At 37.0% G+C, this 24,332-nt stretch overlaps 1 protein-coding gene across 1 annotated transcript in view; it reads right to left on the reverse strand.

Moving 5' to 3' along the window:
• Positions 1-13,021: 13,021 nt before the first annotated feature.
• Positions 13,022-24,332, reverse strand: part of LOC108681275 (fatty acid CoA ligase Acsl3-like) — a 15,111-nt gene continuing 3,800 nt past the window's right edge. Inside the window, exon 2 of the mRNA XM_047885670.1 lies at positions 13,022-19,272. Coding sequence (XP_047741626.1) covers positions 17,221-19,272 — 2,052 coding nt within the window. The 3' untranslated portion in view covers positions 13,022-17,220. The remainder of the gene's footprint in view (positions 19,273-24,332) is intronic.

Raw genomic sequence — 24,332 nt, forward strand, 5'->3', positions numbered from 1 at the left:
TTTAGTAAAACGAGCGCTTTAAGCACCCTGAGTCTTAGTTTCAAGTCAATTCTCAAGCAAATACTTGGTGAGCTATACGAGCGGTCGGCGTGGCGTAGTGCCTTCTACTTGGTCGTTGAAAGCTCTATGAAAATGGCACTAAGTCCAGATGCCGCACTGTTAGGGCAGAACTGCTGTTGGCCGGTATTGCTGCTTAAGAACTCTTTTGAGAGCAGTTCCCGCAAAATTACGGCTCTGCAAATGAGGGCATAGACCTGCTGCATAAATTTTAACGTACTCTAGGAGCGCAATTCCAGACCTCGAGGGCATTTTCCGGAGACACTTATGGTCTCCAGTCAATGGCGGCCCTCCACTACAGCAGCATGATGGACAAAATCGCTCAACATAATTTCTCATCTCTTCAGCGGCCACTTGAATTCTCGATACTCCTTGTGCGTTTTATTCCCCAAGCTCACTCTTGTATTGAGCCTCACTCTTGTATTGAAATATATTTTGCTGAGCTGCAATGACGGCCGTCAAGAAATATTCTGTTAAGTTGAAGGTAGTTTACCTTTTCTCCTTCTTTATGCGCAACAGTGCTTCACCGAAAATAAGCTGCTCAAAGCTGTTGGCTTTCGTCGATCGGTTGATGAGGGATATTTCAATACACCGAGCAAGCGCTATCGCAAAATATGATACTTTTTTAGTTCAAAACGATAATTTCAAACCTTACTTGTAACCAAATTGTCATGAAAATACGAGTTTGTGCCAATAGCTAGGCCATCAGGTTATGACACTGTAATATGCAGGAGATTTGTGCATATAAATGAATTTAGGTTATAAGCAATCTTATTTCTATCACATAGATTCTTTTCACCGGCACATGGAAGAACTTCTTTTTAAAAGTGTCCCCTCCAGAAAAATTCTTTGGCTTGGAGCAAACCGTAAACCTCAAGTTGCAAATTTTTTGAGGACTTGAAACTTTCGAGTTGTCTCAAGCTTGCAACTTGCTTCAAAGTTTACCCTGAAGTGTATTTGAGAACTACGGCGCAGGGCCTTGCTCCAAGCCCTTCCACAAAATAAAATCACCTACCACCCCCCCACCCCCCAAAAAAAAACTAGAAAATTCCTGTGGAAGAACATATCGCTGGAAAGTAGAACATTCCACACAAATGCCACAGTTAATAAAGCAGAGCGAGGCTAAAGCTTACTGGCACGAAAAATTTTCATTGTAATAAGTTTGATTTACGCATACGTCGTCGAGCTGTCTTCCGATCTTTTTTTTATTATTTTTTTTTTTGCTTCTCAACAAGTAGAAGCTACTGCAAGCCTGAGTGCGAATAGTCATAGGAATTACACCTTTTACCTATTTGGTAAAGTGTAATCTGTTACTTTCAGTGAGTGATAAAATTATTATAGAACTTCGCTTCCAGCATCTAATTACCTTTTATGATTCTCTTGTATGACTGAATAATCGTGCAAATAAGACCAATATAATGTAACCAAGGAAAGTTGCTTGGTTCTTAGAAGCTGCGAGAACAATTCATTTGAGGCGCTCCTGACTGGGACGCCTACACATTAAAGCGTCCCAAGCACGGGCGACTGCGCAGTAATTAAAGCAGTTCGTTGCAGGGACGCCTAATGAGTGGCACGTGATTGCAATACTACTCTGATGGGTTAATTAGGAGCAAGATTGCTAATTGCGAAGACCGGCAGTACAACTTTTACCGATCAAGAATTGGTGCAACGAAGAGATTGTTCTCGATAATTCAAGTGATGGAGTTGGTCCAAGGAATACGCATGTTAATAACATTTAAAAAGAACGAAAAATGGAAAATAAATTGTAACTCTTTCAGTAATATTTTTACCAGTTTAGGGGATGAAAAGGTTGGAAAATAATCTTTTTATAGACGGCACAATCATAATCCGCATAAAAACATGTAATCAAATTACTTAATAGGTCTAAAGATAATAAAGAACAAAATTTTACACAAAATACACATTAGCTACGTGGGCTATGAACGAGACTGGGAGAAAACGAGGCCCTTAAAACTTGAACAATTCAATAATTGCTCGAAAAAAACTACTGCGATCAAAGGTAATAGTCACGCCAAGAATCAACGCCATTGATTTTGAAGTTTAATTGATGTTGAACGGAATGAAATGCTAATAGTTGCTGCGTCCGATAAAGGAGCTCCATTGCTCGTAGCTTTCTTTGCAGAAACATAATCGCTTGAATGTCTTTTTGTTCACAATAACCAACAAAGACGGAAAAGAACTTAAATTTCATCCAGTATAGAAAGCAATTAACCTCGATAAAGCTTCTACAATTTATGAATCGTTTCCTCTAATTGTTGAACGAAATCAAATTCTTAACTTAAAATGAAATTTGTTTACTCGTATCATCAAGATTTAAGGAGGTATATGCTTACCAAACCCATCTTGTAAACTTCGTCCCAATTAACTGTTATTCTAGGCAGTCTCAAGCATGTCTAAATTGAAATGTATGTAACAAACTGTAGCCAGAAATTTTCAAAACAAGTATCAGTTTTAAACAAATAGATAACATAGATTCTATCATACCGTTTTAAACAAATAGATTAACATAGATTCTATAATATACCCAAATTAAGTCCTTGGTCCAAATTTACTCATTTAAATACTTCAACAAACTGTCACGCACGACATCTGAAGACGTAAGCATGATCGCCCATCTCGTTGCGGTGGACGAGGCGGCCATCAAGAATATGTCTGCAATTATTATACTGCCATGAGGCCATCAAGAATATGTCTGCAATTATACTGCCATGAGACGGCCATCAAAAATATGTCTGCAATTATTATACTGCCATGAGGCCATCAAGAATATGTCTCCAATTATACTGCCATGAGGCGGCCATCAAGAATATGTCTGCAATTATTATACTGCCATGAGGCAGCCATCAAGAATATGTCTGCAATTATTATACTGCCATGAGGCGGCCATCAAGAATATGTCTGCAATTATTATACTGCCATGAGGCGGCCATCAAGAATATGACTGCAATTATTATACTGCCATGAGGCAGCCATCAAGAATATGTCTGCAATTATTATGCTGCCATGAGGCGGCATACGTCGCAGGCTGAGTGCACCGCAGTCTTCAAGAAATACTTGTAATCTTCAGAAGAGCAAACAGTAGTTAGGGCAGCCTTGGCGCACCAGAAGCCTGGGGGAAAGAAATGGGGTAAATTTTTGCGCAAGTATGCTACTTATGTAGAGGAACTTTTATTCTAGCTTTTAGTATAAGAGTAGAAGTTTAATTTTTATTGAAAATATTACGGTACAGGCAAATTATGTCTTTTTGCGATTGACAATTGCGCTAGGATATATCTAATTTCATTGTTATGTTTAAGCATTAAAAGAGAGTGAATTCATTAATTTTAATGCTTGAATCGAGAAGATCGTAAATAAATATAAATTTCTTAACGAGAAAACGTTAATAAACTCCGTGGGAGGTCCATAAACAGCGCGCTCCAACATTACAGTGAGCTACTGACACCCCAGATTCTGTTTATCGCAAATCGACACAAAAATCAACGGAGCTTATTTATAATCTGCAGGACATAGACCATATTTAAGAGCTCGCGTGTAATTTATCTTGACAATTGAATGCTGTTGGAGACCATCAGGTTCGCATGAACTCTTTATAAATAAAAGTTTTTTCATGTACGAATTAATTTGATCAAATTGATATAAAAACACTATGAAACACCCACAAATATGCGAATCTACTGGTTTTCGGCCGATAAGAACACTTTTCTAGCATAAGACTTGAGGTTTATATACAATGTATGAGTCTGTCAAGTGTGAAACTTGAAACTTCCTGAAAACAAACAAATGAAGAATTCTAGGAAAATAAAATGATATGACATATTTGGAGGAATAAAGATATTTGCTTAATTTGAATATATAAAGACTATAAGAATAATATTTAGAAGAAAGATATTAGTCACAATCACAAATCAATACTAATTACAATGACATTCAAATAATTACATTTGCCAGCGCCTATTATACTCATACCTTCTCTCTGTCAATAACACCACAATTATAAATAACGTCAATTCGCGCGTCCGCACCGAACTACGTTACGATTAATTCTGAAACAATCCTATCAATTTGCATCCTATTTGAAGCTCATCTTTCACCTACACATCGTACCTAAAACCAATTGCCAACTGTCAAAAGGTCCCAATAATTAACCAAGCCCTCTGCATGCACTAAAGAAAGTCAATTCAAATTTATTTGGGGAACATGTTTTTTTAATTTTATCTGTTTTTGGTTACAGTGTTCGGTCGGCGAGCAATGCAGAGCCATTATTTCAAATTTATTTAAAATCCTGTCATATAAAGAAATCTGCCGCATGAATTATGATTTCCACAACATAGGACAATATTCATATTTAATAATCCTCTCATATGAAGAAATCTGCCGCATTAATTACAATTTTCACAACATAGGACAATATTCAAGAACGAAATAGTGCCAACGCAAAAGGCTGGGAAGTTAAGTTCCACGCTAGGAGTTATTTCTATTCGAAAGATAAATGTATTTAATCTAGTCCAGAATTTTTTACAAAGAACATTGCGGTTTCCTTATAATAAAAATTTAAATCAGGGGATGTTTACGAGGCGCATGAGGAAAATGAATGTTGGGAGAACAATAATTGAAGTTATTTCAATGTATGGAAAACGTAATGTTGTCAGTCTACCTTCAAACGATTACATTTTAATTAGGTATTATTCATTATATTCATTCAGTCATTACGCAGTAGTGTTAATGACCGAGTTCCTGAAAATTCTTCCTATAGAGAAAATTTTTTCTATCTAAACTATCTACAGTCATACAAGTGCTACAACTATCTAAACTCATACAACTATCTTAATCTGACTTGATTGATGAAAGTTTTTCTGCCACTAACAAATAAAAAAAAAACATCTAAGAAAATAACTCAAAAAATTATGATAACTTTAAAGGGTTGTGTAAGCAAAGTTAACATCATTCATTGGAACTTGTAGTCACAATTTATGGGGGTTCCGCCTTTGAGCTCATTATGCAATTTGCGAAAAATGTAAAATCAGATTAGAGTTTGTCGACAAATTTAAATGAAATTTTTCGTTCATGCGAGTTGTGGTGACGTGTGAGGGATGAGAAATGATGTACTTTTTCAAACGCAGCCGAACTCTCTCAACTTTTCAAAACTTTTAATTAAATAAAAACTAAATTTGAAGTTTCTGCTTATTTAGTAAAAAGTTTCAAACCTTAATTTAAACTTGCAAGCTGTTTATTTCTGAGGACAATAGTTCTCGGACTGTGGTTATATAGTAGAATAAAAATGTGTGGAATTAATCATTAATTTCTAATTATAATTATTTACAAGAGCAAATGCCATGTTCGAGAGTTGGAATATTACAGAGAAAATAATTCACTAATTTAAGAATCGAGAATTGCCTTTATTAATATTCAGATAAAACTTTGCGCAAACAGAGCTAAATAATGTGATTCATATATAATAACGCGACTATAGCCATTAATTTCTTCCTAGTATAGGTTGCCTGCTCTGGTAGAAAAAACTTGAGACTTGAGAATCCGGTTGCCCCAAATCATTACTTAATTAATACAAAACAACATCCGTATTCACTGGATAATTATCTGTACTATTACACATTTATATTAAACTCATTTCCGATTGTTGTTTCTAAACTTTAAGGACAATATAAGTCCTTATTTGTTTTATTCAATTCAAATTTGCTTTTTCTGAACGAAAACTCATCCCTCTGAATCCAATCACACATTTGCGTTTAGCGAATCCTAAAGATTCCTTCAAAACAAAATAAAATTTAGAACTAGGTGATAGCCAAGCTATGAGTAGTGTAGTAACGTACTTGTATAGACTTCAAAAACTGAGCGTGCAAGGCTTCAAATACATAAACAGTCAAACATACAAAATTTATAGTTATTGGCAAGTAGTACTCCAAAAAGTGAGCTTTAAATAATATTTTCAAATGTTTGTACAATTGCAACACTAGCAGCATCAATGACTTGTTTTGAGATGCTAGGAGTACATGAACTGTGTTTTAATTTACCGGCAAATCTACTAAAAGGCGTAGTTAAGATACAGAAGCTTTTTTTGAAGAGAAATTCCCCGTTGTACTCCGTGTGTCTAGTTTTAGATTCTTCGACTTCATTAAATTTAATGGTACTTCTCTAGGATGCATGTCGTAGTCACAACTCCTCAGGGCACAGCAGTGGGAGAACATTCATTTTTCCAATAACAGCACATCCAATACAATAGATCAAAAATTCAAGCGAAGTTACAAAGATTCCTCGATATTTCGTTTTCTATTTTTTTTTAATCTGGCTTGATGAAGTTGAATGCAAACGATAGTATTATTAATAAAATTTGACGCAAATGTGAATAACTATTGAGGATTTTTTAGCAATAATATTAATATATAAATATTTCAGAGCATAGCTGCGCTTCCAGTTTTTTTATAATGAAATCTCGATTGTAAAATCACCTCTATTTTTCAAGAGTTGCAAGTAGTAAAATTAGAACTTTGTTCGAGCTATCCCTATTAATTTCTTTAATTATGATTGTGATTAAATTAATAGCTATCCCTATTAATTATTTAATTATTAATTTCTCAGCTATATCAGTGAGGCCAATAATCATTTGTGGTAAATTTAAATTTAATTATTCTGATCATTGTTTAGAGATGATCATTTAGTGCGTGTTGTGGTTTATAATGTTTGACATCGTACATGATAAAAAATTAATTGGTTATACCTCAAATAATCAAATGCTAGTCTTCTATGTCAAGCCTTCCATAATCCACGCAAGTCACTCTCCACAATTGAAGATCTCTAACAGGGCAAAGTCACTACAAAATATACCGCATTATTTTTTAACAACGCTTTGCGGGACATGCAAATCAAAAAAGCAAGGATCGTGCTAACGTGGCATTCTTCAACCTTAACGAACTGCAGTCAAATAAATTTTTTGATACAAGAATATTCAAACATCTATTTAACTTAGGCTATGCGCACGTGTTATCTCTCTTTTCTTAACCCGTATTCCAAATTTCTTGCAAACATTAAAATTAGAAGTAAATAAAAAATTTCCTGTGAGTATCGGCCGCGACATTCGTCAGTGTCATCCACGGATCCAAATAGCGCCAGCAGATCTTTTTCCATTCAGGGTAAGAATCTAAGGCAAGTTCTCTGGTCTCAGGGTAAGAATCTAAGGCAAGTTCTCTCTTGAATCCTCGTCACCCTCTGGAGGAATTCCGTGCTGCCCTCGCAATAATGTCGAGAATGCAGAGCCTCACACCACGCGAGAGTTTTTTTCAGCGCCTTCTCAATAACGAATTTTGAAGTAATTAAAATCGCACAGAAGTTATTTCGAGTTTTATGAAAAGGCATGTTTAAGATTATGAATTAGCGTTCTATATAAACTCGAATTACGTTACAGAATTTTCCCATTTCTTGTAACAAGCACACAGTGAGACAACAGAATCACCGCAGGAAAAAGAAACCATTTCATGTTAGGTTCAAAACACGAATTGGTCGATGACGCAGCCAATATCAATACAAGAATGACACAATACCTACTACTTAAGACCACGAAGGATATAACATACGTTCACAAGTCAGATTGATTGCTTCTAATGTGAAACACTGAAATATCTTACGCATGACAAAATCTAAATTAATTTCACTCAAGAGTCAACAAATTAAAAAAAAATAACTAACTTCGCATGCTGTGAATTATGGAACATGGAATGTGCATGAATCGATATCTTGAACAGATTAGAATAGAATTATTCATTTGGATAGAAGAGGCACAAATTTTGATAACAACGTGATTGGCTCATACTGTGAGTGATGCAATTCCTTGTTTTCTTAAATGTACTCTATTTTCTTGAGTGAATATGATGTTTTTCTCGTAATAAGATTACCTGACAGTGCTGATTAAGCAACATTAATGACAGACATTCGGTTGTTTTTCTTTGCGGCAGCTTTTAGGGGAACTCAAAGCTAGGTTAATGCAGCTGCAAAGCATTGAATATAGCTGTATCTTGTGGGCAGATTGGCCAAGTTATTACTGCGTCTTCCCGAAGTGGCTTAAGTGATATTATTATTATTATATTATTCCATGATCTTGTCTAGCGCAGTAACTTCTCAGCGACAGCTCAGTGCGTGCTACCGTGGCTGTCCGGTGTCACGCTACTTATTACCATGGTTACACAGATCATGAAAGTCTATTGACTCATAGTACCTAAAATTAAAATTAAAATAAAAATTAAGTAATAATGTATGTTTTCGATGAGGCCAATTAACATCCACGGAAGTACTAGAAGTTACTCCGTACACAAACTGGACAAGTACACATCTCACAAGTATTTAAAATTTTGAATGTGGGCAGTACGAAGAACAGAATTGTTTTATTTAAGAACAGGTATAACAGAACAGGTATTTTTTAGAACAGGTATAACAGAAACAATATCATAGCAGCTTGAAATAAGCGTAAGTGATTAATAATAACTTCCGATGCTTTGCTTCACTTAATTTCATTGATTATTAATTAAAAAAACTTATATAATAACAATGCTATGTTTTGATTAATACTTCATATGAGTATCACATTTTTATTATTTTGGCATCGAAGCAAGTATTTTATTAAAATTTTAGTAAAAAATTATCTTGTCAAAACCTCGTTACCAAATAAAAAATTAAATGCTTCAATGGGATCTTATTCGGTTCACACGGACCTGGGTTCGTCTGGCAGTACTTATGTTCTGCCTGAGATTATGACATTTCGGTTCTGCCTAACCTTCGGTCCGGTTTGACATAGTTACTGGTGACCATATTACATTGGTCCCACCTGAATTTAGTACTTGGTAGTGAAATTTTAGTATTCATGCCCACATTTTTTTACCCAATTCAAGCGGGAGATGTCGTAGCTATGCTTCAGTAATGCGGCTTTAAATTGTTCATCAGAGATCCCGGTTAGCACAAAATACGGTCTTTTCATTGCATTCATGTTGTTATTTTTGACCTGTACTCTTGAATCCTTCCCTGATTCGAAATTCGCCAAGCTTTTCTTCGCTTTCCAGATAGTCAGTCCATTATACAAATAATCTTTAAAGGGACGTCGTTTTCAATGCTGTAAAATATTTGTTACTGACGATTTATATAAGTTGCTTATGAATTTATAGGCAGGTTGAAGCCATGGGATATTCTAGAATAATATTCTTCATCCATGACCAGTTTGTCAGTAATCAAATGAAGAAAATGTTTTGATGGCTAATGAATTCCTTCGTAGCGTTCGCTAAGGCGGCTATGTTATAGCCTCAAATGAAATAATTATTGTTCAGACCTCTGTTTACTTGTAAAATTAATATAAAGACAATTGTAACCTGTTGGCAGGGTAAATTTCTATCATAAAAAACATATAAGAGAGAATATCAAATTCATGTAAATAAAATGTCTTTGTGCATTTTGAAGTGGACACGTACGGTACTTCTCGAATGAGTAAACTTTATATACTACGTGCGACCATTTATGCTACACAACATTTATACTACGATCTTTTCTTACTATTCATTTAATATTTTCTTATGATTTTTTAGCGGTTCACTATCAATAACGAAAACAAGACAAATTCAGTTTTCACAGTTAATTTTATGTTTTAAACAGATTTGCGCGTCGTTGTAAGTGCCTCGATGAAAGTGCATTGCGAGCTCAAAAACATTCCTACTAACCCTACATTTTGAGGCAAAAAAATTGAATCATAAAAAATTGTAAACTCATCTGCCGGATCCTCGAAAACACCTTAAATCATAGGAGAAAAACAACATAAGAAAATATTTAATGAGAAAAAATTCCAGTTAAGTTCTGCAAAGAAGATTTGAGGAAGCCTCGTCGAGACTATGGGTGAGCCATCGCAACGCACAAACAGTCCTAAAGTCCTAAAGACTATCTTTGACGAACAGTCCTAAAGACTGTCTTTGACAAACAGTCCTAAAGTGATCCAAATTAAAAGTGAGGAGCAATTCCTTTATCCTCTAAGCTCGTTTGCCCCTCCACTGATTCGGCAATGAACTTCTCCACAACGAGCAGACGAAGTCTTGGACTAGTGTTCACTCCACTCTTATTAAAGCTAGAAATATTTTTTCCAGTCAAGAAATAGCTTGAGTTCAATAATGTTTCCGAATGGGCCGATTTTCCTTTGTAGCAATTGTGCGTATTTTTCACTTGCTCATATTAATTGAAAGGCTTTTCATTGTCTATAGGTATTTTTCTATGTTTAGTTCTCTTCTAATCTTACTCGAACAATTCTATTCTTCATCCTTCCTATTCCGTTTCATTGAATATAATGATCACTAAATTACATGGTGAGATTGAATTTAAATTTTACTTAATGCCAAAATATATAAAAGGGTCAAATTTTAGGGTCAGCCTTGATTAAATTTCTCATACAATTTTTTAATATCAGTCCAGCATTACTTGGAAAAATTTTCCCTCGGTGAACGAGATTTTCCGCCTCAATCCAGTAGCCCAGCAGTAATTACAGGAGCGGGGGTCGGTTTCGGGTCCAGGACGAGCTGCTGTCTTGCGTGGCCGAACTGAGAAATGAATTACGGAGTATTATGAAAGAAATTAAATATTTTTCAGCCCACCTCGCACGAACAGCGCTACATTAATTGAACAAAATCATGTCAAGACATGAGAGCAAGTCGATCAACACTGCCAGCCATTTAGTTAACTCTTTCTCAGTGAGCGCAAGCTCGAATTAATGTGAAAGCTTCAAGTTTAGGCTTAACTTTAAATAACAGAAACGTGAAGCGAGCGAAGCATTTTTCTTGATTTATGATCATTAAAGCATAGATAAGAATTTCGAACGTGTAGTTCAAGAAATCAGCAGGAATACAAGCTCAAGAAAAAACCTAATAAATCGAGGGCGAATAAACACGAGTTAATTCTTGATACTCCATATTCCGTGCGAGCTTATATAAGACATATTCTTATCTTATAGTAGCGTTTGAGCCATTTTTTTAAGTATGCTGCTATCTTATAGCGAATAAACTCTGAGAGAAAAAACTTCTAAGTAATGTGTAAGCCTGCTTGTTGTAGCACGAGATAATAGGATCAAGAAACGTTTTACTAAACAATCACCAGAAAAAAATAGGTAAAAATAGTCGTTGCCCGTGACCTGAGAGCCAATGGTTACAGCACAGGGCATTACATGAACAGACATAATGAGTTTTTAGGTCAGCGATAGCTTGGGTGAATGACAAACACAAATTCCTACTCTCGACCTTGTTAAGTTTGAAATGCCGCAGGCGACGCGGTGCCCCCGAGCTTACATGCAGTGAATATTAAGCGATATTCACGTGTTAAGCTGCAGTGAACACGGCGCGATGTTCAGGCGTTCAGCTGCAGTGAACAAGACGTGATGTTCAGGCGTTCAGATGCAGTGAACACGACGTAATGTTCAGGCGTTCAGCTGCATTGAACACGACGTAATGTTCACGCATTCAGCTGCAGTGAACACGACGTAATGTTCAGGCGTTCAGCTGCAGTGAACACGACGTGATGTTCAGGCTTTCAACCGCAGTGAACACGACGCGATGTTCGCGCGTTCAGCTGCAGTGAATAAGACTACGATCCTGTAAGCTGCTCCACTTGAGGCCCCACGAGAGACACGCCGTTATATCTCCAGGCTCGTCTTGTTGAATAAACTTCATACTAACTTCCTTACAGCGCAAAGTATACAGGAACATATACAAAGATGTGTCTTCCTAAGATAAATGGAATGAAGGATGAGAAATGCGCGATCTTAAAAAATCGGTATGGATAAATTTCGTACAGAATTAACGTGTACTGAACGAACCAAACTCCATCTATATTAAACAGACACAGTGACACACACTCATTTTGGCTTTTCTCACAAGCTTAACTAATACTGTGATGACAATATACTTTCAAATGTACAACCTATGCGGGTTTTCCGTACGTCGCGTTCTCATTAGAGTAGGCCTAATACACTGACCAAATGTTCATATCATATCATTATGTCGGAGCTGAAGAATAGGCCTGATATGTGGCCTTTCGCCGATTCTTGTACTCTTCTTGACTTGTCCACAGGAGATCTAAAAACAGGTCCTTCGAACGGATCTTTTCCAAACTGACAATAGTTTGAAATAGCTAATAGACTCCCACCGGGTTCGATATGGTGCTAGGCATTTCAAGTCTGAACATATGACATTTTTCCGCAGCTTTATCTCGTCCGTTCTACCGCGTCTATGTACTAGAAAATCTCTGATCCAGTGGAGTACGTTTCCCTCTATTTTCAAAGACTTCCATAATCCTTTTAAGCCTTCTCTGAGGTACAAGCTTTTGCAGTTTATTTCAATGCAGACACGTTTATTAACTTTTACTTTACGGTAAAATTAGCAATCGTGATCTTATAAATTCCTCGGTAGCAATTTAACAACCCTTCGAGATCAGTTGATTAATGAGATTTATAGATGAAAATATTTCAACCTGAAGTGAAATTTCCAACGTTCGTGTCTGAACGGATTTTAACGACTGCAATGCTAACTAGACGAACATTGAACAGTAGCAATTCGTATTTCAAAACGAAATTGTGATCTTATATCTAATCCAGCGACCGGTCGATTGCTCGGATATTCGTATTTTTAAGAAAGAAAATTATGTCTATCATGTCATGGTAGCCAAGTTTCACTGCCAGTTTCAGGGTTCATGAGAAGAGATAAAAATAGAGAATTTAATTTACACAGACCGGTCCGGCTATCTAACACTTTTGCGCCGTCCATAGGGTGCGCTCAAGATTAATTGTTGAGACTAAGTTATTAATACGCTGTACGAATAGGTCCAGCTCCTGCGCTAACCGTGTGATGGTCACTCTTCTTTCACAAAAAAAAAATCACGCGGAGACTTTCGTTGAGAAGAGGAGAGGTAAACAAAAGCATCAACATTGCAAATATCTTCATCCATAAAACCGAAAATCTTGAAAGGAGAACACAATTTTACACAGCGATGTTCATGAGAAATGTGAGCAAGAACACGTCTTTCGTGCGTCGTGAGATAATTGTGCAACACATTTTGCATCGTGAACAACACTTGCATAAAACTAACATCAACAGGATAACAGGTACAGATATGAACAAACATCGGCTCTAGAAGAAATTTGGGCGGGTAATCCAGGGAACCCTGATACATGCCAGACCTCAAAACTATAAAAAACACTCATCACAAATAGGGGGATCATTCAATGTTTCACAGTAAGGCACAGAAAATGCGGGTAATTTCCCTAGAAATCGTCGGCACCCTGCATTTAAAACATTTATTACGGTAGGTACGATAGCACTATTGCATAAAGGCAGATCAAGCAAATACTAATTCAGTGGTGAAACTCATCCCTGAAGATGATATTTATCCTGAGAGGATAGATTTTTGTGAAAGTTGCGGCTAACCATGGCTACTAAATCGCAGTGGAACCATCATCTATTTTCTATTCTCTTCTTCATCGAAAATATCGGATAGGTGAATTAATCAAGTTCAAATAAGTTGTTTCAAACTACAAATTTATTGCTAGTAATCATTCTCGATTGTTTAGGAGGACGACGTTTTCGATTGTTTTCATAGCCAATCAAATCACATGTCGCTGTAATGAATGGTGGCTGGGCCGCATTCGTAGCAGATCAAAGGGATAAGTTACACGCACACAGATCTACGAATAAGCCTGCATGGAATGAGACGTTGAGATTCGTAAATTTAAGCATTACTTCATAATTTTTTTAATTTCTCCAAATCCTGTAGGGACATTTAGCTAATTAACACCCTAGTCTAGATAATCAAGACACGTGAATAAGACTAGAAAACACAAATATTCTACAGGAATGATCTCGCTTTGATCGCGTGGCTACTGGACGATCACATCGCACTACCGACGCTCCTATTTTGGCATGTGTTACTCGTGCGCGCCCAGCGATGCGTCACATATATACGTTTATTATATATACATGTTGACGTCACATATATATATTATATATAATATATCGACACGTTTCTTTCGAGGACACGTTACATATAAACTCGCCCAAAATTCGCGTGTCAACATCAATCGCTCAAGACACGAAGCGTTTAGATCATCAATCCTAAGACCAAATAAATCTAACATTTTATGGTTGGATCTTGATCAGATTCGTGATGAAATATAGAAACGAACAAATATTATTGTGGTCACATATTCAACGCAAGAAGACCATGAAATTAATGGAATTTTTCTCAACTGCACCTTAAAAACAATCATGTATTAAATTTATTAACCTCCCCAAATTTAGTTCCAACACATTTTGGCGAATTTACGGACGCCGAAGCCTGCGTTGCGATGGCCGGCCGAGATTATTCAAGTCCCGAGTTCATGTCAATAGACCGCGTTTAGCTTTTAAGTAGGGGAATAGTATTTACTGCAAGTATTTGTTGTATAGGACAAAAGGGATCCAACTGCAGATAACTTGCGAGTAAAGAAACAAAAATGCTCTAAGCACCAATATAATTCGTGGGAACCAATCAATATTATCGAAACTGACGGTCGCGTTTGTGGTGAAGAGATGCAGAACTTCACTGATAATAATCCTACGTCCTGCCTCCTTGGTCCTTCTAATTACCTTACGTAGTGTCCCCTCATAATAATCCAACATTCTATCCATCATGATTATCCAACATTCTATCCATCATGATAATTCAACTATCAATCATGATTATCCAACATTCTATCCATTACGATTACCCAACATTCTATCTATCATGATTATCCAACATTCTATCCATCATGATTATCCAACATTCTATCCATTACGATTACCCAACATTCTATCAATCATGATTATCCAACATTCTATCCATCACGATTATCCAACATTCTTCCCATCATAATTACCCGACGTACAATAATACTTCATAATTATCTGACAAACCACCCCTCAATATTACCCGAAGTACTAAGCCTCATAAAAACAACGTACTATCCCTTTAAAAATCCACCGTACTATCCCTCATGAAAATCCAACGTACTATATTTTCACTATTATGCTCCATACTACCTCCTCACAAGCTAAATCAAGCACGAACTGCGAAGCAACAGTGCATTAGACATGAATGTATAAGTGTTAACGCGCTTACGTCGCGTCAAGGCGCTCGGTTATAAATGAAGTCATAAATATTGAGATCCAATCAGAAAAATCTAAATCATAGAAAAAATACAAATCGATTTCAATTCAACCTAGAGATTAAAGAAAGCAAGTATTATGCTTAGGTGAACTAAAGGATAAATTCGGCATTTATTACATTATAATCTAATTAAAACATCAAAAGATTTGACGGTATTCTTAAGACTAAAAATACAAGCGCGACAATCTTTGCCAACAAGGAAGCCAACAATACAGTAAACACAAAAAGGCAGTGCACAAACGGTGCTGTGTTATATCTTCCTTAAATCCAAAGTATATGTAGTTCTCCGATAAATAACAGGTCGTAATGAACACAGACAAGAGAACATCTGTAACTATATAATGAACTCGAGCGCAAAATCGAGTTCATTTTCTGTGTCACTTTTCTCAAGAAAGATGATGATAGAGTACAGAGATTGTGAGATATGTGCCCTGCTGAGTTAAAGTATTAAATAAATTTATCAATTTTAAGGCAAATTTGAAATATAACCCAAAAGTTTAACCGCGTCCGAAACGATTCATTTTCAAAATAGCGATTTGTGGCTATGCATCAGAAAATGTAATAAATTGCCACGATCGCACGTCGCTGTGTCACTTGCTGCCACGCAAGGCCATCAATGAAGCTCAGACCTGAACCGACCCAGCAACATCATCTTCAACACTGCGAGCTGCGGACCTTACAGCCCCAACAGCAACTAAAGGCTCCTTCTCATTGTGAAAACCACGGTTTCCCACTGTCTTAATATTTGCGTGAATTGAATTTTTTCAATCAATCCCCAACCAGGAAGGATTTAACAGAAGGCTCATCATAAATAACGTTAAGGGTAACGTAACCTACGTCAGCTCATCAGGAGAGAACCACAAATCTTTGGTTGCGTCTGGACGATTTTCTTCATTAAAATAAGTCTCATCTGAAGTCAACCAACCAAAATCCAAGAGATATTATGCAGGAGAATTTGAATTGAAATTGACCAACGCCAGGAGATCTTAAGCAGAAGAATTGTATTTGAAATAGACGAAAGATCAGTTAATAAAATAGCTTACTTGAACCAAATCTTTTTCTCGACATATAACGTAAGATCTGAAAACATGCAAAACTGAAGATTGCATTATGAAAACTAGCACCATTTTGCAGCTTACATAGGTTCATTGTAAATGAGAGTATAAGTTTATACTTATTAAAAACAATTGGGAGCTTCACATCAAATTTATATTACGCAACGGAAAGCGAAAGCAAACTTTTAAATCCATTTACTGAACAAAATATCAAATAAATCCATCTACTGAACAGAACAAAATATCGAAAATAAAGACAGCAGCATCATTTTGATTATCCATGAAGGCATGCTTTTCTCGACTTTAAACTGATGGAGCCAGTTTGTGTCTACTCCAAGCCGTCAAAGCTTCAAATGTCAACATCAACTCTTCATTATAGACTAACAACAAAATCAAACTTTTTTCAACTGTAGAATTAATAAGAAAAATAACTGACGGATGCTAAAAAGCGTCCGTGCGTCAAACCAAACTGCAGATTAAAGCATTTTAGTTAGGCTTAGTTACACTCAAAACAAAACATCGGCAAACATCGTAGAATGAAGGCATAGGCATTACCTACTACATAAAGAGTTGCGTAGATTAATTATTCATCTGGTCCATTCGACTAATTCCTCTCTAAACTGGCGAACCGTAGGAAATAATGTCAAATATTTCAGAAAATCACTGTAAAATGATTACCGACGAGAGCTCCTGTGGAACTGGAACATGATTAGAGGCATAAAAATATATTTCAGAATAAATTCAATGTATTTTCTTATATTAGCTTGTATAGTTGACTTATTTCAAAATCCGTCTGAAGACCTGTCAATATATCTTGATTTAACGGTTCTGAAAACTTGTTTTCAATAACTTCGACCGTTTATGTACGAACGATGAAATTTTACTTCGAATTCTTAAGGGCTTCGTACATGGATTTAATTTGAACTGCATATCGATGCATGAGCTGCTTCCTGCGAAGCTTGAGTGCCGCCGTGACCAGACCTGACTCAGGGTCCCACACATCGCGGGTGAGGTAAACGGCCGCCGGAAGCTCCCACTTGTTCAGATCGCAGCTTCGGCCATGCTCGTGTATGAGGTTGAGCACGACTTTGTTGATATGGCGGTTGGTGTACAAGTGAGCCATGTTGTCCAACTCAGGGTTGGTCAGAGCAGTGGCAGGCTCTTCCTTGCCAATCTTTAGCAAGACTTCAGGAACCGGAACCACCACCGCTACAACAAAATCAGGCAAAACCTCAGCAAAAACACAGATGTTTTCTACAAGGGGCATGGTTTTCATCACGGATTCAACCGATCCCAGAGAAATGTACTCTCCGTGCTTCATTTTCACAAGGTCTTTGAGACGGTCGATAATCTTCAGGCAGCCGTACTCGTCTATTTCCCCAATGTCACCTGTGCAAAAGCAACGAACGCCGTTTTCCTCGTAGAAGGCGGCCGCTGTCTCCTCGGGACGATTGTAGTATCCTTTGGCTACACTAGGCCCACCAATGACAACTTCGCCGCGAGGGTTGGGCTTGTCCGTAACTCTGTAGCCACCTTCTTCCCAGTCACGGAGCTTCAGCAGGACACCGTCGTTCGGAGGGCCTGTATGGCCAAGCCTGGTGTCACCAGAGCGCATGACAGATACGCAAGCTGACGTCTCGGTTGATCCGTACCCAACCTGGATATCGCAACCAAACATCGTCTCAAAAAGTTCCTGAGTTTGTATGGAGAGTGGAGCCCCACCGACTACGAGGGTCTTAAGTTCACCGCCCAGCTCGACTTTGATCTTTCGAAACACAAGCAAGTCCAGGACACTGGAAGTGAAAGGAATGTAGTCGAAAATGGACTTGTAATGTACCAGTTTCTTGAATACGAGGCTCTTAAGCCATCCTTGTTGTTCAACCTTCTGGGTAACACTCTTGATAACTTTGTCCAAAACGAGAGGCACGCAGGTCATAACGGTGGGTTTCGCGACTCTGGCATCGCCATCCGTGCCCGCCAGAACTTTGAGCGACGACGAGGTCAAGGTGGCAGGGGACGAGTAGAAGATCTGAATACCTCGAGTCAGCAAGGCGAGCTCAGTGACTAGTTCCAAGATGTGCGCCAAGGGCAAGAAAGCCAGGTAACGTGACTTGGAAGAAGCAGGTATGCGGCAAAAATAAGCAGTAACGAAAGCAATGATATTCGCATGGGACAACTCGACGCCTTTGGGAACCCCCGTAGACCCACTTGTGTACATGATGATGGCCGTGTCATCAACCTTTGGAACAGGCACTTCTTCACGATGGCTCAGGAATCCTCGCTTCACCAAAGTCTTGAAAGGTATCACTTCCACTTGACTGGGAATCTCCGTTACGTCACCCACACCTTCAATCTGATCTTCCATAACCACGATGGTCCTGATTTTAGGACACTGAGGCAAGACTTTTATGACTCGAGGTAGAAGTTCGTAAGTTGTGAAGATGAGCGGCACTTCGGTCTCGGTGAGAGCGTGAACAACGCCCGAGTCACTGAGCGTCGTATAAACCGTACAAACTGCCACTCTGTGCTGCAAAATACCAGCCGCTGCAATTAGCCAATCAGCTCTGGTCTCTGCAAACAAAGCAATGCGATCGCCATGCTTATACCCCATGTCCCGAAGACCGAGGCCCACCGCTTGAGAAGTTTCATACACACGCTGGTACGATAGCCATTCATAGTCTCCAAGTTCAAGTTTTTCCACGGTTTTGCCTTCTATTTGGACCATGTGACGTAAAATGACTTGCCGTGTTCCAAGGCATTCTTTGGTATGGTATTTTTGAGCCGAGTATCTCAACACGTCGCTGACGGTCCGCACCCCGGCCGCCCTGAACTCACGCGCGACTGGGGTGTGTTCCACAGGCGTCACTGAACCGTCGGGGTTCACGCATTGCCACCACCCGTCCGGCCGCTTCAAGCTCTGCGCCGACACCATCTGCCAGAGGAAATCATAATGATAGTCGTCAATTTTGCTGAAATTACTAAAGTAGGTATGCAAATGCAGGGTTTAAACATGTACTTATGAGGGTTAAATGTTCCACTAGGATAACCTTGTAAGACAACAGGTTTTCACAAATGAAAAAGGTAATTTCAAATTTTGATTGAATACAATTCAATGTCTTTATACTAGGTTAAAGATAAATAGATAAAAGAACAAAGAGATCACTCCCAGATAAATTGGATTCCGTACTTGTTCATGTTTGAACAAAAATTTAGGTGTTAAGGTAGGTACACAAACTCAATTTCATGAAATCATAATAAGGAGTAGGTACATTTTTTTCAAATAATCTTTCAGTCGCCACTAAGCACTGGAGATGCGCATACAACATATTTAGTCACTTTATACATCTATTACAAAAACATCTCTACTTATTGCACAAATCTAGTATTTAGGCAGAAAATTATTGTATGACTAGTTACTAATTTCTGGATTTACCTACAATTAAAAAATAATTATCTGAAAGCACAGCTAGGGGAAAAGCTCAACTGGAATGCGTCTTTATCACAATTATTATGCTACCCATTCAGTTATTTGATAACTTTTTTTTTTTGTCTTCCAAAGCTGAAAGAAGTAGAGCTTGTGTTGTGTTTGAATAGCATTTTGAGGCATTGCTGATGAGAATATCTTGCAAGCCCATTCATTGCCAAATGCAGTGTGCTGAATAATGAAAGGGTTTGGACAAGCACCAGGCTTTCTAATAACCTTTAAGCTGGTACTCTGACATTATTGCATAACCCTTTTATTTCAAGAACAATTCCTTGTAACAAGAATCATAAAATATAGTCACATAATTTACAGGAAATGCTGTGCGTTGGGTCCTTGCTCCATAAATACATTGTAATCCATACTCAAGAAATTATAAATTTTCAGTATTAAATGTTTGGTATTAAATGTTCAGTATTCAACGTTTCTAATTGCACAACTGCCTTGACAGGCTAGTAGATAATCTATTGTTGGCTTGTAATAAGTATTAATGATTTAGTACAAGCATATCATATTACTGTTTTTTTACTTCTTCCAGCAGCTGAGTGCAACTTTTATGTACCATCAAATGGGGTAATAAGGGACATTTTCTTCTTACCATGAAACATTTCATAAACAAGTTTGGGCTCATTCAAATGGGTTTGCAATGGCTATCATTTGTCATCTCCAAAAAAATTCCATGTGCGATTTGCAAGGTGCCAGAAGAAAAAAATATAACTCAGTACCGTAAAATGGGGTAACTTAGACCATTTTTTTTATAAATGATGCCATTTTTTTACTAGCTAAATTAAACTTGAATTGAAACATGCAAAATACAGGTCTATACTCTAGCTTTACTCACCATAAATTGCTGGCTCCTGCCTCTCATAGTTTTGATGTAATTTAGAAAAAAGTGATGGTCTTTGTTACCCCAGCTCTTGGAGTTTCTTTGACCAGGTGGTAAAATCAATTTTATTTTTTAGAAAAATAACTCCAAATAACTCCAGGTTGTGGTGCATTGTAGTAGAACTCTTCTAGTTACATATACAAAAGACAGATTTTAGGAAAGTGTCATAGTTTGCAAATGGGGGGCGCCACCACCAAATGGGCAAAATGTGACCACCTAATGGCAGCCGTGACGGGGTAACATAGACCGGTTTGGAAATTAAGTTAAAATTACCATATATAAGACTGTGTAGAGTCTGAAACAAAGAAAAAAACATTAATAGGTATATCAAACATAAAATATGTTATATAGGTACCTATGGTAATTTTAACTTAATTTCCAAGCCGGTCACTCTTACCCCGTCACGGCTGCCATTAGGTGGTCAAAGTTACCCCATTACGGGGCGGCGCCTCCCATTTGCAAACTATGACACTTTTCTAAAATTTGTCTTTTGCATAATGTAACTAGAAGAGTTCTACTACAATGAATCAAAAACCTGGAGTTATTTTACCAAAAAAAAAAATAAAAAAATTGGAGGGGGTTCTCCAACAGGCTTTAAATAATAGCTCTTTTTTGTGGGTCACGTTTTTAATTCTTTAACCTATTAGATATGCAAACTTTTTAAATCTTTTTATTGTGTTACATAGCCTCAGTATTAGGCCTCTGATGGCCATTGACAAAATTTTTCTATGTCAAATCGTTTTTGAGTTTTGGGGGTTTTTGTTAAAAAAACGAAAAGTGGTCAAAGTTACCCCGCCGGTCAAAGTAACCCCATTTTACGGTATAACTCTCCTAGTTACATATGCAAATGACAAATTTGAGGAATGTGTCATAGTTTGCAAATGGGGGCACCACCCCTGAATGAGGGAACTTAGACCACCTAATGTCAGCCATGACAGGGTAATATTGACCGGCTTGGAAATTAAGTTAAAATTACAATATATAAGACTCTGTAGAGTCTGAAACATAAATAAAAAACATTAATAGGTGTATCAAACATAAAATATGTTATATATGGAAATTCTAAATTAATTTCCAAGCCGGTGTATTTTAAATTAATTTCTGATTAATTAAGGCAGTGCCCCCCATTTGCAAACTATGACACTTTCCTCAAATTTGTCATTTGCATATATAACTAGGAGAGTTCTAATACAATGTACCAAACCCTGGAGTTATTTTACCAAAAAATAAAAAAAAAATTGGAGGGGGTTCTGCAACAGGCTTTAAATAATAGCTCTTTTTTGTGGGTCACATTTTTCATTTTTTAACCTATTAGATATGCATAATTTGTTTATCTTTCTATTGTGTTACATAGCCTCAGTATACTGCCTTTAATGCCCATTGACTAAATTTTTTATGTCAAATAGTTTTTGAGTTTTGGGGGTTTTTGTTAAAAAAATGGAAGTTGTCTAAGTTACCCCAGGAGTCTAAGTAACCCCCTTTTACAGTACTGTACTCACTGCAGTGAGTGACAGAGAGCGCATTTTCTCAAAATCTACAAAAATAGTGAAATCACAGAAAGACGGACAGATGGACATGACAAGAATAGGGCATTTTATCCATAAATGAAAAATGCGCAAAAAAGCGTCCCGAATTACCCTGGGAATGGGATAATCTGGGACCCTTGGAGTGAAACTTTTTTTTTACCCTTGGAGTGAAATTTTTTTTAAATGTTTGAAGCATGCAGAGTTTACTCATCCATTACTAACAGTAGGTAATCCAAAGTCCTTCTCTTCCATTATAGATGATGTAGATGTACAATAAATGATGTTTGCTGTGATTTGTACTTGTTTTTCAATTACTGTTGATATTACTGTATAGATTTTTCATCAACAAAAATTATATTTTTCCATTCTATATGTACCTAACACTTGCATGACTGGGCTTGTAATTCTGCACCATTTTAATTGGGTCAAGTGAATTACTGTCAAATGGGGTAATAAGGGATGGGCCGGGTAAATTGAGATAGTCATCTCGCATTTCATAGAAATGTTGTAGCAGCTAAACTAATCAAAATGTTGCAAAACTAAAAATAGTGGCATAAAGTTCAACATTTTTACTATCTATGTAGCATAAAGTAAGTTAAGAAATCATACATTTACTACCTCTAAAAATCCCTGAAAAAAGTGGGAGAAGTGAGATTTTGAAAAATTACCTCTGCTAAGGTCTGAAGCAAAATAAAAATATTTGCAGTATTAAAAAATTTTACTTATATAAAAGTTGCACACAGGTGTTGGCTTAAAAACGTGATTGACGGAATTTGCATAAATCATTAAAAAATGGCAGCCATTTCTGTAAGACAGGATAATATAGGACATCCCTAAAAACGCATTTACAGTAGAACCTCAGCTAGCAAAGGCTCCAGTTGACCGAAAAATCAATTAACAACAAAAAATTTTGATTACATCTACCTTGCTCAGCAAAAAAAAATTTCACTCAACAAAAAATTAATGCATCATCAGTCATCACAAAATTGTGCATCAAATGTCATAGAGAGAATTGTGCACTAGGCAACATAGAATGAAGAGTAAGTAACCTAAACTTTGATTCATTTCTCCAAAAAAATATGATGGTTGTCACTAAAATATTTCTTTCTGTCTGGGGTAGGTTTTTTTTGCAATCTTTTCTGTCATAGTGAATTAATTCACTTATCCCAATTAAAATGGTATGAAATTACAAGCTGTCCTGTAAGTTTACAGATACAGAAGAAATGCTATATGGCTGCTGATATGAAGCTTGCAGTGGACAATGTTGTAATAAATGATCAATGGCATGTTCATGGAAGCAGTAATATCACATCAATAATATGGTAATGTATGGATGTGGTAATATTGTATCAATAAAGGAAAAACATGTACAAATCACAGAAAATGTCAATTATTCTACATCTACTACATACATCATCTATAAAGGGAAAGGACTCCAGAGTAGGTACTGTTAGTAATGGATGAGTACACTCTGTATTCTTCAGATGTTTTAGAAGTTTTGTTTCAAGTGTCCCGAATAACCTTTTTCCCAGGGGTAATTTGGGATGCTGCTCTTCTTTTGCGTCTGGCACCTTACATTTACAAATATCATTTGGAATTTTTTCAGTGATATGATACAATAACCCTGCCAAAGACCTTTAAAATGAGCTCAAATTCAATTATGACATATTTCATAGTCAGAAATTATCAACAAAAAAGGCTCAAAATTGTACTTTATTACCCTGTTTGGCGGTATCAATTGTAATGTGCAGACGGCCTACGTCTGTGCTGATCATTGAGCATTGCTCATACCATGGTGCCAATCCATAGGTTATTCAAAAGAACCTGTTCTTATGTCATTTTGAACCGATCAACGCTTTTTTATGGACCGATCGTAAAACACACCTTCACCGGCAAAAGCTTTCACACTTCTGAAGAAAGGTGAGCTGACAGCTACACTGGCCGTGGGGCGTGGGTGGACCTAATTTGAATTTGAATGCATGCATCGATTTGAAATCCTATAGACTATAATAGACATAGTATACAAGTCATAGAGCCTAAATTTTTAATATCTATAAAAAAATGTACGTTTCTGCATGTATTATAATGCTGTTAACATT

The sequence above is a fragment of the Hyalella azteca genome, unplaced genomic scaffold, assembly GCF_000764305.2.
Source record: "Hyalella azteca isolate HAZT.00-mixed unplaced genomic scaffold, Hazt_2.0.2 contig2748, whole genome shotgun sequence".
Lineage (NCBI taxonomy): Eukaryota > Metazoa > Arthropoda > Malacostraca > Amphipoda > Hyalellidae > Hyalella > Hyalella azteca.